The following is a 14,911-nucleotide window of genomic DNA, read 5'->3' as shown; positions in this document are numbered from 1 at the left end:
TGAGCTATGATTGTGCCACTGCACTCCAGCCTTGGCGACAGAGCAAGTCTCCGTCTCAGAAAAATAAAAATAGGGCTGGGCACAGTGGCTCACTCCTGTAATCCCAGCACTTTGGGAGTCTGAGGTGGGCAGATCACTTGAGGTCAGGAGTTCAAGACCAGCCTGGCCAACAGAGCAAAACCCCATCTCTACTAAAAATATGAAAATTACCCAGGTGTGGTGGCCCACACCTGTAGTCCCAGCTACTCAGGTGGCTGGAGCACAAAAATCACTTGAACCCTGGAGCTGGAGGATGCAGTGAGCCGAGAGCTCACTGAGGCTGAGACAAGGGCATTGCTTGAGCCCAGGAGTTCAAGGCTGCAGTGAGCTAAGATTGTGACACTGCACTCCAGCCTAGGTGACAGAGCAAGACTGTCTCAAAAAAATAAAATAAAAAGAAGACTGCCCTTCACATATGCAGACAACTTTACAGCTCACAGAGCTTTCAGTATTTATGACCTCCTTTGAGCCACCCAGCCTGATGAGATAGGAAGAAACCATTTGATGATATCCACTCTACAGATGGGAAGGCTGGACCTCAAAGATGCCCATGCTGAGCTGCACACCCTGGGCTGCCTACGTGGGCTCCACAGCCCTAGGGAACATGTGGCCCAGCATGGGCTGCTGGGAGGGTAAGAGGTGCTGCAGAGGATGCTGCCAGGGACAGACTGGGCACTACTCCCGGCCTCACATTATCTGGTCTCTGTTCCAGCCCCCAAACTGTTTCCTGTGGCCTATAACCTCATCAAACCCTTCCTGAGTGAGGACACTCGTAAGAAGATCATGGTCCTGGGAGGTAAGTGGTCCAGACTGTTCTCAACTCCAAAGGATGGTCTGTAGCCTAAATCGGGTCCAGCTTTAGGGGTGTGGCCGTAGCCACCATGGCGAAAGCTCCCCCTGCTAGTATGGGAGCAGTGGGACCCAGGAGCAAGCTGGGGCAGAGCTAGTGCCTTCGTCTGTTTTCCTAAGAACTCTTTCTCTCAGACACTCTAGAAGCAAGCACTGGGCCCATTATTGTACATTCAAAGATGAATGAAACTCCAGTTCTTGCCCTCAAGGAACTTACAGTATAACAGGAGACAGAAGACCTTAGAAAGAGAGGCTGGGTGCAGTGGCTCGTAATCCCAACACTGGGAGGCTGAGGTGAAAGGATCACTTGAGGCCAGGAGCTCAAGACCAGCCTGGGCAACAAAGCGAGACCCTGTCTTTACTAAAAAATAAAAAATAGCTGGGCATAGTGGCATGCACTTGTAGTCTTAGCTATTTGGAGGCTTAGGCAGGAGGGTCCCTTGAGCCCAGGAGTTCAAGGTTGCAGTGAGCTATGATTGTGCCACTGCACTCCAGCCTGGGCAACAGAGCAAGACCCTGTTTTTTAAAAAAAGGCCTAGAGAGAGAAAGCTATGATATAAACTAGAAAAGACAGTAGAATAGTCACAGAGAGGGTGCCACAGAGGTTGCAGGAGCAAGGTTGCTTTCAGTTGTGGAAAACTAGGAGCAGCTTCATTTGACAAGCACATAGTATGTGCCAGGCCCGAGCTAGTGCCAAGACTACAAAGATGAATAAGACAGAGTCCTGGCCGGGCACGGTGACTCATGCCTGTAATCCCAGCACTTTGGGAGGCCGAGGCAGGCGGATCGCTTGAGCTCAGGCGTTCGAGACCAGCCTGGCCAACATGGTGAAACCCCGTCTCTGCTAAAAATAGAAAAATTAGCCAGGCGTCGTGGTGGGCACCTGTAATCCCAGCTACTTGGGAGGCTGAGGCAGGAGAATCGCTTGAACCCAGGAGGTGGAGGGTTGCAGTGAGCTGAGATTGCGTCACTGCACTCCAGCCTAGGCAACAGAGACTCCCTCTCAAAAAAAAAAAAAAAAAAAAAGGGTCCCTTGAAGGTCTTTTGGCCTCTCTGGGAAGGCAGACACAAACAAATTTGTCAGCATGCTATGGTAAATGTATGGAAGGGGAAACCACAAAGTGCATGGGAGCACTCAGCAGGAGCACTCACTCCCCCTGAGCTAGGCAGGGGGTGATGCCTACCTAAGCTGCATGCTATGGAATAGTAAGAGTCTGCCAGATGGAGCAAGGCAGGAAGCTGCTTGGCAGAAAGAAGAGCACTGAACGAAGACCTTACATAGTATGGCAGAGGCAGCTGTTCTAGAATGTAAGGCAGGGTGTGGCAAGGTCTGAGGCTGGAGAGGGAACCAGGAGTCTGGCCCCAGAGAATCCAGGGCACTAGGTTGAGAAGTGGGACATGACTTTACAGGCCACTGGGAATCAGAGGAGTTTTCAGCAGGGGAGTACTACAGATTTTAAACTGAGACACTGTACTAGCAAGATTGCAAAGGGTGCCAGTTTGCACACTGTTGCCAGTCTATGCAAGAGGTATTGCAAGCCTGAATCGGGGCAGTGGCAATAGGGATATAGAGGAGAGGATGGATTTAAGAATTATTTAGGGCCGGGGCCGGGCACAGTGGCTCATGCCTGTAATCCCAGCACTTTGGGAGGCTGAGGCGGGCAGATCACGAGGTCAGGAGATCGAGACCATCCTGGCTAACGTGGTGAAACCACGTCTCTACTAAAAATACAAAAAAAAATAGCCAGGCGTGGTGGCGGGCGCTTGTAGTCCCAGCTACTTGGGAGGCTGAGGCAGGAGAATGGCATGAACCTGGGAGGTGGAGCTTGCAGTGAGCGGAGATCATGCCACTGCACTCCAGCCTGGGCGACAGAGTGAGACTGAATTAAAAAAATAAAATAAAATAATAATTATTTAGGGCCGGGCACAATGGCTTAGGCCCATAATCCCAAACACTTTGTAAGTGTTTGGTGCCTCTGCACTCCAACCTGGGCAACAGAGGGAAACCCTGTCTCAAAAAAAAAACAACTACTTATTCAGGAAGTAAAACAGCAGAACTCAATTGACTACATGTAAGAAGTAAGGGAGAAAGAAATCTAGAATGAGCTCCTAGTGTCTGGCAGAGGTGACCGAGAGATGGTGATGATTAGTTCAACTGGGGAAAACAAAAAAGCTTGAAGTTGAGCCCGAGGAGTCTTGAGATATAAAAATGCTGGGAATACCTGAGTTTGAAGCTTAGGAGAAAACTCTGGTCTGGAGATTTGGGAGTTATCAAATAACAGCAGCAGCTAAAACCTTGTCAGTACGTAAGAGTGCCTACAGAGGAACAGAGGTGGAACCCTGAGCAATATCCAAGCTCAAGAGCAGGCAGAGAAAGAGGAACCCACCAGGAAGACTGAGAAGAAGTGATTAATGAGGTTGGCAGAGAAGCAAGTCAACAGGGAATGGATATGCAGAGAAGCAGGGTTAACATCAGGACACAAGGCAAAGTGTGACCCAAAACCCAGCAAAGAGGACACACGGGCATCAAGCCAGCCAGGGACAGGCAGGAGTTCAGTTTTGCTGAAGTGGAGTGGAGGGAGAAAAGGCTAGAGAGGTAGATTGGGCATCTAGGTGTGGTGGCTCACACCTGTAATCCCAGCTACTCGGGAGGCTGAGGCAGGAGGACCATTTTGAGCACAAGGGTTTGAGACCAGCCTGGGAAACATAGTGAGACTCCATTTCAAAAACAAAACAAAAAGGTATATTGGGACTGGCTCATGAAAGGGTGAATGCCACCTATGGCATTGAACTTGGAGGGTAGGTAAGAGAGATACGGAAGGCTTCACAATGTTCATCTTTTGGTGACACATCAGAAGTGGAGATTTTCCAAATGTGTGCTAGTGAGGCCCGGGGAGTGAAGTGAACTCATCAGGGAAGTGTAGGACTTCTGAGTTCCAGACTTAGCTCTGGCAGCAACAAGCTCAAGTTCTGTTTTTTTTTTTTTCTTTTTTTTTTTTTTTATTTAGGTCCCCACAAAAGCATTCTTCTTTCTTTTTTGAGGGAGTCTTGCTCTGTTGCTCAGGCTGGAGTGCAGAGGTGTGATCACAGGTCACTGCAGCCTCAACTTCCTGGGCTCAAATGATCGTCCCATCTCAGTCTCCTGAGCAGCTGGGACTATAGCCAGCACACCCACCTAAATTTTTATTTTTGGTAGAGATGGGATCTCACTATGTTGCCCAGGTTGATCTTGAACTCCTGGGATAAAGCAATCCTCCTGCCTCGGCCTCCCAAAGCACTGGAATTACAGGCATGAGCCACTACGCCCAGCCAGCTCTCTGCTTTTTGTTGCCTCAGTTATTCTCTCTGTAAGATGGGAAGAATCCTCCTGGCCTTATCCCAACTCTCCAGCTGGACTCGGGGAAGAACTATAAAAGCTGAGCAAGAGGTTTTTATCATTTTTGTTTTTTCTGCTGCTGCCACCCACCATGGGCATGAGACGGTTTGGTTTCCTGGCAGCAGAGCTGTGTAGGAGGTTCAGTCTGTTCCCTACCCACACCTAAAACTCTTTCAACCAAACCTGCCTCAGGCTGGGAAGGTACAGGATCTTCAACAGAGGGGGAAATTCACTCGGGCTGGTCACTGGAGCTTAGCAGTGCAGATTAAATCACCTCAAGACCACAGACACTGTGTTCTCAGGAGTTGCATGGTCTTTGTTCCCTAAAAATCTGAGGGCTGGCAGACTCTGGACAGTTTCTGTGGGTTTCCAGCCAGCATGACACTGGCTTGTACCCCAGGGCCTGGAGCTGCTGCCACTATATGCTCTATACGGTAGACATGGGCAGGATTTAGTATCAAAATATTGTACCTGGCTTGTATTTATGAATTTGGATTGGTGGAGAAGTGCTTCTCAGCACTGGCTGTGCTAGAGTCAAACTCTCCTAGACAGGAAAGAGCTTGGGTATTTAAAAAAAAAAAAAAAAAAAAAAAAAGCCAAATTACTGGTGGCTCAACAGCTGAAAACAATAGGAGCAGAAGCGAAATGGTGGCTGGGGTAAAGCCAAGGAATCCATTTAAGGGGTGACTCTACAGAAATGCACTTATTTATTAAGTCACGACTCAGCTGTAGGGGAAGGTGGGGGAAAGACACACAGATCTGCCCTCACAATGTTCAGTCTAATCAGGACAGGGTATGTGCATTCAGGCCTTCCTGCCCGCCACACGGGCTGTTCCCTCTGCATGGAATGTCCTTCTCCCCTTTCTTTGATCCCCCTCTGCTGTACTTCCATATATCACCTCCCTGGGGTAATAACTTACTCTTACATGTATAAGGCACTTTATGGTTTAAAAAGCCCTCTCGGCCAGGCGCAGTGGCTCATGCCTGTAATTCCAGTACTTTGGGAGGCCCTTGTGGGTGGATCATCTGAGGTCAGTGGTTTGAGACCAGCCTGGCCAACATGGTGAAACCCCGTTTCTACTAAAGATAGAAAAAATGAGCCGGGTGTGGTGGCGGGTGCCTGTAGTCCTAGCTACTCAGAAGGCTGAGGCAGAAGAATCACTTGAACCCGGGAGGCGGAGGTTGCAGAGGTTGCAGTGAGCCAGGATTGCGCTACTGCATTCCAGCCTAAGGAAACAGGTGAGACTCTGTCTCAAAAAAAAAAAAAAAAAAAAAAAAAGCCTTCTCAAGTACTTAGTTCATTTCACTTCCACCATAACCAGGCAGGGCAAGAATAGGGTCACTTAGCTGTTCAGACACAATGAGAACAGGAACCAGGATCTCGATTTCTGGTCTGGGGCAGAGCCATCCTCTGGCTCCTACTGAACCCCCTGCAGTACTATGCATGCACTGTGTGCTCCTAATGCGGAATTTGAGGCGGGGTGTTGGGGGTGCGATAAATGGGTTTTTTCTGCCTCTTCAGTGTACATCACTAGGGTTATGGTGAAATCTTACCTAGTGTTGAGATACATCTCTATCCTTCCTTCCCTCTCCTGCCAGCAAATTGGAAGGAGGTTTTACTGAAACATATCAGCCCTGACCAGGTGCCTGTGGAGTATGGGGGCACCATGACTGACCCTGATGGAAACCCCAAGTGCAAATCCAAGGTATGAGCCACCAGAGGCTGGAGGTGAACAGGGATGCCTGGCTCAAATGCATATTCCAGTTCACTCCATGCCATGCTTCTAGATCAACTATGGGGGTGACATCCCCAAGAAGTATTATGTGAGAGACCAGGTGAAACAGCAGTATGAACACAGCGTGCAGATTTCCCGTGGCTCCTCCCACCAAGTGGAGTATGAGATCCTCTTCCCTGGCTGTGTCCTCAGGTAGGGGCCTGGGCCCTTCCAGGAGACCCGAGCTTTCATCTATAGGTCCTGATAGGTGGGCTGGGATAGGACGAGCTCTGGTGCCAGGACCCCGGAGAGGGCACACACAGACAGAATTATGTTATAAACTGGTGATGTCCCCTGCAGATGGCAGTTTATGTCAGATGGAGCGGATGTTGGTTTTGGGATCTTCCTGAAGACCAAGATGGGGGAGAGGCAGCGGGCAGGAGAGATGACAGAGGTGCTGCCCAACCAGAGGTACAACTCCCACCTGGTCCCTGAAGATGGGACCCTCACCTGCAGTGATCCTGGCATCTGTAAGTATCTCTTACTTGGCAATGCCTTGACTGCCCCATGTCCAGCTTTCTGCCTGTGAGGTTCTTCTTCCTCCATGGATTTTTGGCTCTCAGAGTGTTAGAACTAGAAGTGGAATGCCATCAGTTCAACCCTCTCCTTGCTAGATGAAGAAATCTAGGCTTGGAGACTTGTTTATGGTGACCCAGCTGGTAAACAGCAGGGTGGGACTTTGATCTCATACTCTCAGTTATGGGTGAGTCACAGTCCTAGGCGATCACAGGGGTTCAACACGTCTGCTTTCTGGTCCAGGTCTAACTGGGTCTGTGACTGGCCAGATATTTCTTGGGGATGCTCCTTCCCAGAGGTCACAGAGGCAGAACTGGCTGGGTGGGCATGGGATCACAAGGTAAGCAGACTGCTCAAAAGTCCAGCCTTCACCCCTGAGTTTCACTCCTCTTCCGGCTGACCAAAGAACAGACACAGACAATGAGCAGACAATTTACACAAGAATATAGGAATGAGAAACAGACATCAGAAAAGGTGCTTAATCTCTCTTAACTCTGTAATACCGTTAAAATTCCCCTTGACTCAGCAATTCTACTTGCGAAAATTTATCCTACAGAAATACACAAATACACAAAGATATAGGAACAAGGATATTCCCAGCAGCCTGGGAAACTGGCAGTAAACAATATGACCATAATAAGGTCTGTTAAGTAAATTACAATCCATCCGTACAATGTTAAAGAGAATAAACTGACATGTAAAGTATCTGAGACATAGTAAACAACTAAGCATGAAACACAGCATTTATGGTATGTACTCACTTTGGTTAAGGAAGTGTGTACACACAAAATAATTCTGGGGAAATTTATTCTAACTCTAACAGTGGTTATCTCTAGGGTGATAGGATGTTTATGGAGGGCTTTCATTTTTACAGTATTTCTGCAAATATATTTTATGATGACTATGTATTAACATTACATTTATAAGCAGAAAAACCATACCTACACCCCCCTCAACACCCACAATCAAATCTCCAGTTTCTTTTTGTCAGAGCCAATGGAAATCAATGAGAGCAAAGGCTTTATCATCAGAGCTGAGCTGGACTTGACTAAAGGCTAGCTCCATGGCCTTAGGCAAGTAACAAAACCTAAGCTTCGGTTTCCTGACTGCTACACTGGGGGTATCTCACAGGGATACCTGATGATTCAATGTGATAAGTTCTGTGAGGCACTTAGCATAATGCCTGGCATAAAGCAAGCACTCAATGCACTGTAGTCACCACTATTATTGTTAGGACGAGGCCTGTGGGAGAAGGGCCATCCTGGAGACAATGCCAGGAGATGGGAGAAGCCCTGTGCCCCATTTCTATGGCAGTACCAGCACTACCAGGAGATCTGAACTAGCCTCACAGATGTCTCAGCTGCTCTGCTTGTCCACACTGTCACCCAACCTGAGATTTTGCCTCCTTCCTCACATCCCAGGCATCCTTCATCTCCACCGCCCCCTCCTCACAGATGCTCTGTGGTACCATATAGCTCCCGGGGGAGGGGAAATATTCTTATCAGTGAGCAGCCAGGTCCTGGGGAAGAAGGCATATACTGTGTGCTTCAGCAAGAACAAGGTTTAGCACCAGCCCAGACAATGTCACCCACAGAGGAGAAAGCACTTAATACATACAAGCTTGAATTTTTTTGTCTGTTTCTTTGTTTTCAGTAGAGATTAGGTATCACTGTGTTGCCCAGGCTGGTCTCAAACTCCTGGGCTCCCAAAGTGCTGAGATTACCAGCATGAGCCACCATGCCCAGCCTTGAATTCTTTTTTTAATGGATGGGAAACTGGGACATAGAGAAGGGATGTTATCTCTCCCATAAAGTAGCTTGCGTAGACATCAAGACAGAAGACACAGAGAATCCTAGAGTCCTGATCCAGAACCTCTTGGCCATTGACTGTCCTGGATGTGACAGAGAGTGTGGAATCCCAGACCAGGGAAGTAATTGACACAAGGTCACAGAGCCAGTAGGAGAGCCCCAAACCATTTTCCAGCATCTGCCCATTACCCCTGTATCTTCTCTTTAGTGTCTGAAGGACACTGCCCAAGAAGGGAACATGAAACTTTTAACATAATCAGGTTGGGCTTGCAAACCCCCAAATTTATTTTAGCTCCTTCTGGATTTATTCCCAACCAGAACTTTTACCTGCCTGCAGGGCCTTGTTGGATCTGCTCCTTGCCCATTCCCAAGGGGAGCAGAGGCAGGCCACAGGATCCGTTCCCCCTTCCCAGGTATAAAGACAATGAAGTGGGAATCAGCTGTTACCCGGTGCCACAGCTAAGGTTAGATGTGAGCCCAGAGAGAACCCAGTATTAGCTTGCAAGTTCATCTGCAGGAGGGCAATGCCCTTGGAGAACCAGGAGACCCGTGGAAAGCAGAACAGTCATCCAGTGGAGAAATTAAAACTGTGCCAGCCTCCAATGGCAAGAGCACATTAACCTTCCCCAGGCTTCTCTGGTCCTTATCCCAGTGCACTAAATTACCGAGGAGGAGAACCAAATTTTGAATTGATTTCACTTTTGTTTTCTCACCTAATATTTACCAAGGGCCTACTGAGTATAGAATACTCAACTAGGAATAAAAAGATTCCCAAAGAAAGATCTGGACTTCATCCACTAGAAGTGCACAATGTGGTCAGAAGACTGGAAACACTGTAGAAAGGGTCAGTAGTGCTGTGGTGAAAACAGCCCAGCCAGGCACCAGGAGGCCTGGTTTCTGAGTCCAGCTTTGCCAATAACTCTCCCAGTGTTTTCAGCAAGTGTCTCTATTAGGTTTGGTTTTCCTTCTCCTTAAAATGACAGAAGTGATGGCCGGGCGTGGTGGCTCATGCCTGTAATGCCAGCATTTTAGGAGGTCAAGGCAGGTGGATCGAGGCCAGGAGTTCGAGACCAGTCTGGCCAACATGGCAAAACCCCGTCTCTACTAAAAAATACAAAAATAAGCTGAGTGTGGTGGCACATGCTGGTGATCCCAGTTATTTGGCGTAAGAATTGCTTGAACCCGGGAGGCGGAGGCTGCAGTGAGCCAAGACTGCACCACTGCACTCCAATCTGGGTGACAGAGAGAGACTCTGTTTCAAAACAACAACAACAACAACAAAAAGAGAGGAGTAGACCAGAGCAGATTTTAATCTGGGGTCCTCCAGAGCAGTGGTTCTAAATCCTAAAGACCAAACACTTCCTCTTTATAGCAAATAGTGTCTAAAATGTCCCCTTTACTATTCTGAAGTGAAATTCAAAATACAGAAATTCTGAATATTATATCCTGATAATATGACCCACCCTACCTAAACACATAATTTAAAAATCAATATAACCTCCTATGGTAATAGAAAAGAGATATAAAAGGGAACTAATTTAGAATATATATTTTTTCAATACATAAATGAGAGGGTAAGGTTGTACCTTTCTCACTGGGAACCATGGCCCCAGAGGGTCTACGATGGGCTCCAGGAAATCTAAACTTTTTTTATTTTTTTTCAAGACAGAGTTTTACTCTGGTTGCCCAGGCTGGAGTGTAATGGCTCGATCTTGGCTCACCACAACCTCTGCCTCCCGGGCTCAAGCAATTCTCCTGCCTCAGCCTCCCAAGTAACTGGGATTACAGGCATGGGCCACCATGCCTGGCTAATTTTGTATTTTTAGTAGAGACGGGGTTTCTCCATGTTGATTAGGCTGGTCTTGAACTCCCGACCTCAGGTGATCCACCCGCCTCAGCCTCCCAAAGTGTTGGGCTTGCAGGCGTGAGCCCGGCCAAATTGTGTGCTTTCATCAGATTCTCAAGGGGATCAGTTACCCAACTAAAGTTAAGGAGCCTTATCCTGGAGGGTGTCTGGGGGCTCTGTAAGTCTATGATTAGTGTTAAAATGAACCATGCAGACTCTGGAGCTGCAGTGACTCCACTTCCCTCGGGCCTGTGGCTCTCTGATCAACCCGTTTCTTGTTTCTGAGGCCAAGTATCTTGCTAGGCAGGGCCATTATCCACCTAGTACTTGGTCCAACCAATGCAAAGGACCTCTCCTCCAGCATGGTTGATTCTGGTTGCTAAGGCTCTATCATCGAGGGCAGAGATGAAGCTTCACTCTTGCCAGAGGGACTATTGGCCCTGAAAGACCTCTAGTACAGGGGAAAAATAGATGACTAACACCTTACACCATGAGGAAAGAGTGGTTGGTGTGTCTACCCTTTGTCTAAACTATGCATTTTGTCCAGGGTCAGGAAAAGGTTAAGTCTTAGGATTAAATACAGAGTATTTTTTTTCTTGCTGGGATCAGTGAGAGAAGACCAGGGTAGGGATGGGGCAGAGCTACTGTTTTTGTTTTCACATTCAGTTCTCCTGAAGGGGTGTTTGACTGAAATGGAACAACTTCTCAAAGGAACAGGGTTAGATTAAAAGCAGCCTGTTCCTCTGCCAAAGTGTGGAAGCTTTCTCTGCCAAGTGCATGCCCATTTTCTCTTTCCAGAGGAAACCACTGCTAATGTCTATTATCCTATCAAATATCTTCCATCTAGAAGCATTACGTTTCCATAATAAACAGGGCATACAGTGCTCGCTTCGTCAGCACATACACCAAAATTGAAACAATACAGAGATTAGTATGGCCACTGCGTGAGGATGACAATCAGATTATCTTAAATACACAGAAAACAGGACATATAAACACACATATATTCACAGGAATTGTCTGTCATTCACTGTATGTATGAAGGAATTCTGAAACTGTCAAACTCATCACAGGATTTGAGGAAACTTTCCCATTAGGACAAGCACCAAAGTGGTATCATCAGAGAATCTGGGAGTCTAAACAGACCAAGCAGTAAAGCCAAAAATATTTTTACGTATGTATTTACAAAAATGTTACAAACTGCTTACATACTGTTCTGCAACTTGCTTTTTTGACCTCAGGACACATTGTGGACAGTTTCCTGTCACTTCTATGGAGCTAACCTCTTTTTAAAAAAAAATCAGTATTCTGTCATATGGATTACAATATAAAATTGTTGAAGCAATTCTCCTTTGATGAACTTTTGAGTTTTCCCAGTCTCTTATTAATACAAATAAGGATGCAACGAGCATCTTTGTCCATTTATCTTTTTGCAGGATAAATTCCTGGTTCAGAAAGTTTGCACATTTTACCTTTTGTCAAAAATTGAACAGGGCCAGGTTTTCCAGGGTCCAAGTCAGGCAGAACACATTGCTGCCACAAAGGCAGCAATGTGGACCAGACGGAAACTCCAGTTCTGTCATTTCCTCACTGTGTGGCACAAGAGTCACACCATCTCCTTTTTATCAGATATAAAACAGGACTACTGCTGAACTCATAGAGTTGGGGGGAAGAGTGAGATAACATATAGATTACCAACCCAGTGCTGCGACACACAGCTATTACTGTTATTATTACAACTGCTACTGCTGCTGCTAATTCTCCTCCCACCTTTCAAAGTCCAGTTCAAGCTCTAACTCCTCTAAAAAGCATTTCACATGATTTCAGTCTACCAGGCCCTCTTCTTCCAAGCTGGTACAGACGAGATGGTCTCTGTCACTCATCTGGCACTTGGCATGTTCTGCCTATTTTTCTCTCTCCATGACTGTCATGTCAACGCAGCTAAATTAAGATTCAGAAGGTCAAGGATCATTGCCTAGGCTATCTTCATCCCCATGACCTGCCACACTGCCTTGCTCAGTCAATAAACATCAACAAAAATCGCTGTCCCCAAGCCCTTTGTCAGAACTGCCTGAATGTCTGTCTGGTTTCTGCCTCCCCTCAGATGTCCTGCGATTTGACAACACCTACAGCTTCATTCATGCCAAGAAGGTCAATTTCACCGTGGAGGTCCTGCTTCCAGACAAAGCCTCAGAAGAGAAGATGAAACAGCTGGGGGCAGGCACCCCAAAATAACACCTTCTTCTGCAGCAGGCCTGGCCCCCTCAGTGTCTCCCTGTCAATTTCTACCCCTTGTAGCAGTCATTTTCGCACAACCCTAAAGCCTAAAGAAACTGGGCTGGAGGACAGACCTCAGGAGCTTTCATTTCAGTTAGGCAGAGGAAGAGTGACTGGAGTGGGTCTCCTTGTCTCTCAAATACCTAAGGAGTCCCCAGGGGCTGGCCATTGTGATAGGATCTGTCTGTCCTGTAAAGTGTGCCAGCTTCACCTGCCCAGGGACAGCGAAGCTAAGGGGCGGGGGGTAACACAGGGTGGCAGCAGGGAAAAAAATTAGAAAAGGGGGAAAGATGGGGACGTAACACTTCAGGGAAGTCAGCTGCCGGGGAGAAACTTGCTCCTAAATGAACACCTAAGTTGAGATCGCAATGAGAAGTAGCAGGGTAGCTGGTTGCTAGAGTTACGGTGGGGATCAGAAGCTCTTCCAAACTTTTTAGCACTGAGGCTTGGGTGACTTTTGGCTTTTCCCAGGTCTCAGGAGGTGGCCTGAGTCAGCACAGATCTTCCCACTTACGGCTAGACAGGCTGGCCTCTCCCTCACTTTGAGACTTTAGCAACTCCTGGGCCACACAGCCTGCCTCTTTGCTTACTAATGATTGTCAGTGACTCAGAGCTTCCTGGGACTTCGGGTACCCACCCGCTGTTCTCCATGCAAACAAAGCACAAGGGAACTGACCCCCAGGGATCACAGCTGTAGGGAGGGCCAGGGAGGTTAGGGGTGGGAGTGAATGCTAAAAGCAGATCTTCCAGTGCCCTTTTCAGTGCTACCGGCCTCTCACCAAGCAGTCCCCCATGTGAGCAACCCCGAGACAAAAATGCTAAGTGGGATCAAAAGAGCAGCACTCGGAGAGGGTGCCCACCAACCCGCTTCCTGACTGACCTGAGCAAGGTCTTTAGCAGTCCCACCTCTGTGGAGGCATACCACGCGTGCAGGGAGTTCAGATAACGGTCGGCGTAGCCAGGCCTGGAGGCCTCCCAGGCAGGAGGCCGCCAAAAGGCGGGGCCAGCGTCTCGCAGACCAGGGGCTGGGGGCGGCCACAGACGGCCTCGAAACCACAGCCCTTACCCCAATCCCACGAGCCCCGCCAACGAACCACACGTGCCGCGCTGCACACAACATGGGAAGACGGCCCCAGATCTGGCGGGAACGCCTTTCCCTCAGAGCCAGGCCCCGGCCCCGCCTGGGAAGCTCATTTTGCGAAGCTGAGGGAGCTCCCGGCAAAGGCCCGGCTAGCGCGCACCGGAAGGAGCCGAGGCTGCACGGGCCTCTGCCAGACCGCTCAGGACATCCCGGCCTGGGTTTACAACGCTGTTAGGAAAATTAACCAGTGAATAAAACAACGTTCAGTGTGCAGGGAGTGAAATTCAATGCCCACCGCTTGGTTCCTCGCTGCCTCTCACTCAAGAAGCCCAAACTTAGGCGGCCTCAGGGACCCAGCAGCCGCTTCACGCCGGTAGGACGCATGCGCAGAAATTCTCTTCGGCTCTCTAGCGTGAGCTTTCTCAAGGGGCCACGTCCAGCTTGCCTTTTGATTGGTCCAGTTGGTGGGTTGTCTTCCGCCATCTTTGATCAGGGCACTAAGGATGCTCCTGACCGTCTTCACAATGAGGGCGGAGGCCCCGCCCCGCCAGCTGCTCAGTACGTGCCGCGTAGCCCGTGCGAGCCAAGTGTGAGTCGGGGCGAGCGCCTGCGGAGCTAGCGGTGGGCCGAGAGTGAGAGGGCGGCGGAGGAGCAGCGATCACGTGGTTTTAGGGACTGTCTAATAATTCCACTCCAGCATTGCCGGTGTTTCAAGGGGCTGGGGACCGCGGAGTTCCCCACCAACTTTTCTCCGACGAACTATCCTCCCCAACCGACAAGCCCAGTTCCGCTTGAGGTAACTGCTGACGGGACTGTCCTATACAGCCCTACAAAACAGAGGCGCCTAGGGCTGAAAGCGGGGGGCCTCAATAGGGAGCCAGTGTTACTCATTTTCCCCACCTTTGATGAAAATAAGAACTAATTCTTAATGAGGCCTACCGGGTATCCCGCAATACCCGGTAACCCTGTGCTTACTTTGGGTTGTTGCAAAGATTAAAGGAAGTAAGCCGTGCAAAGCGCTTAAGAGCTTGGTATAAGTAAGTGCTCGTCAGTGTTGGCTACTCTTATTTTTTGCAGACGTGGGAACTGGGGCTCGGGGAGGCTAACAACCAGTAGGCGGCACAGCTAGGATTTGAACCCAGGATTGTCTCCAACGCCGCTCAATTATACCCGCCAAGGAGTCACAGAGACTTAGTGAAGTGTACACATTGCTCACCTGGGTAAACTGAGGTCCACCAGGGGAAGGCTTCCTCACTCTGTCTCCCTTGCCCGATTCATTCATTCGTTCATTCGTTCAACACCCTGTCCCCAAGAGGCTCAGTCTGGGGACATACTGATCCAGTT

The 14,911-nt window shown here is 48.7% G+C and overlaps 1 protein-coding gene, 1 long non-coding RNA gene and 1 other non-coding gene across 3 annotated transcripts in view; 2 read left to right on the top strand and 1 right to left on the bottom strand.

The window, feature by feature from the left end:
* Positions 1–14,579, top strand: part of SEC14L2 (SEC14 like lipid binding 2) — a 28,027-nt gene extending 13,448 nt beyond the window's left edge. Inside the window, exons 8-12 of the mRNA XM_010359580.2 lie at positions 752–835; positions 5,864–5,970; positions 6,053–6,192; positions 6,340–6,509; positions 12,314–14,579. Coding sequence (XP_010357882.1) covers positions 752–835; positions 5,864–5,970; positions 6,053–6,192; positions 6,340–6,509; positions 12,314–12,444 — 632 coding nt within the window. The 3' untranslated portion in view covers positions 12,445–14,579. The remainder of the gene's footprint in view (positions 1–751; positions 836–5,863; positions 5,971–6,052; positions 6,193–6,339; positions 6,510–12,313) is intronic.
* Positions 5,752–13,439, bottom strand: LOC115892762. The gene is made up of 2 exons (XR_004052660.1): positions 13,367–13,439; positions 5,752–6,951 (listed from the first exon to the last, which is right to left on the bottom strand). It is a non-coding gene; the product is annotated as an uncharacterized LOC115892762 (long non-coding RNA).
* Positions 11,091–11,195, top strand: LOC115893019. Its single transcript, XR_004052979.1, has one exon. It is a non-coding gene; the product is annotated as a U6 spliceosomal RNA (small nuclear RNA).
* Positions 14,580–14,911: the final 332 nt, after the last annotated feature.

Source organism: Rhinopithecus roxellana, chromosome 13 (assembly GCF_007565055.1).
Source record: "Rhinopithecus roxellana isolate Shanxi Qingling chromosome 13, ASM756505v1, whole genome shotgun sequence".
In the NCBI taxonomy this organism is placed as follows: Eukaryota; Metazoa; Chordata; class Mammalia; order Primates; family Cercopithecidae; genus Rhinopithecus; species Rhinopithecus roxellana.
Note: the sequence above shows the minus strand (reverse complement) of the source record. Positions and strands in the feature narration are given on the sequence as shown.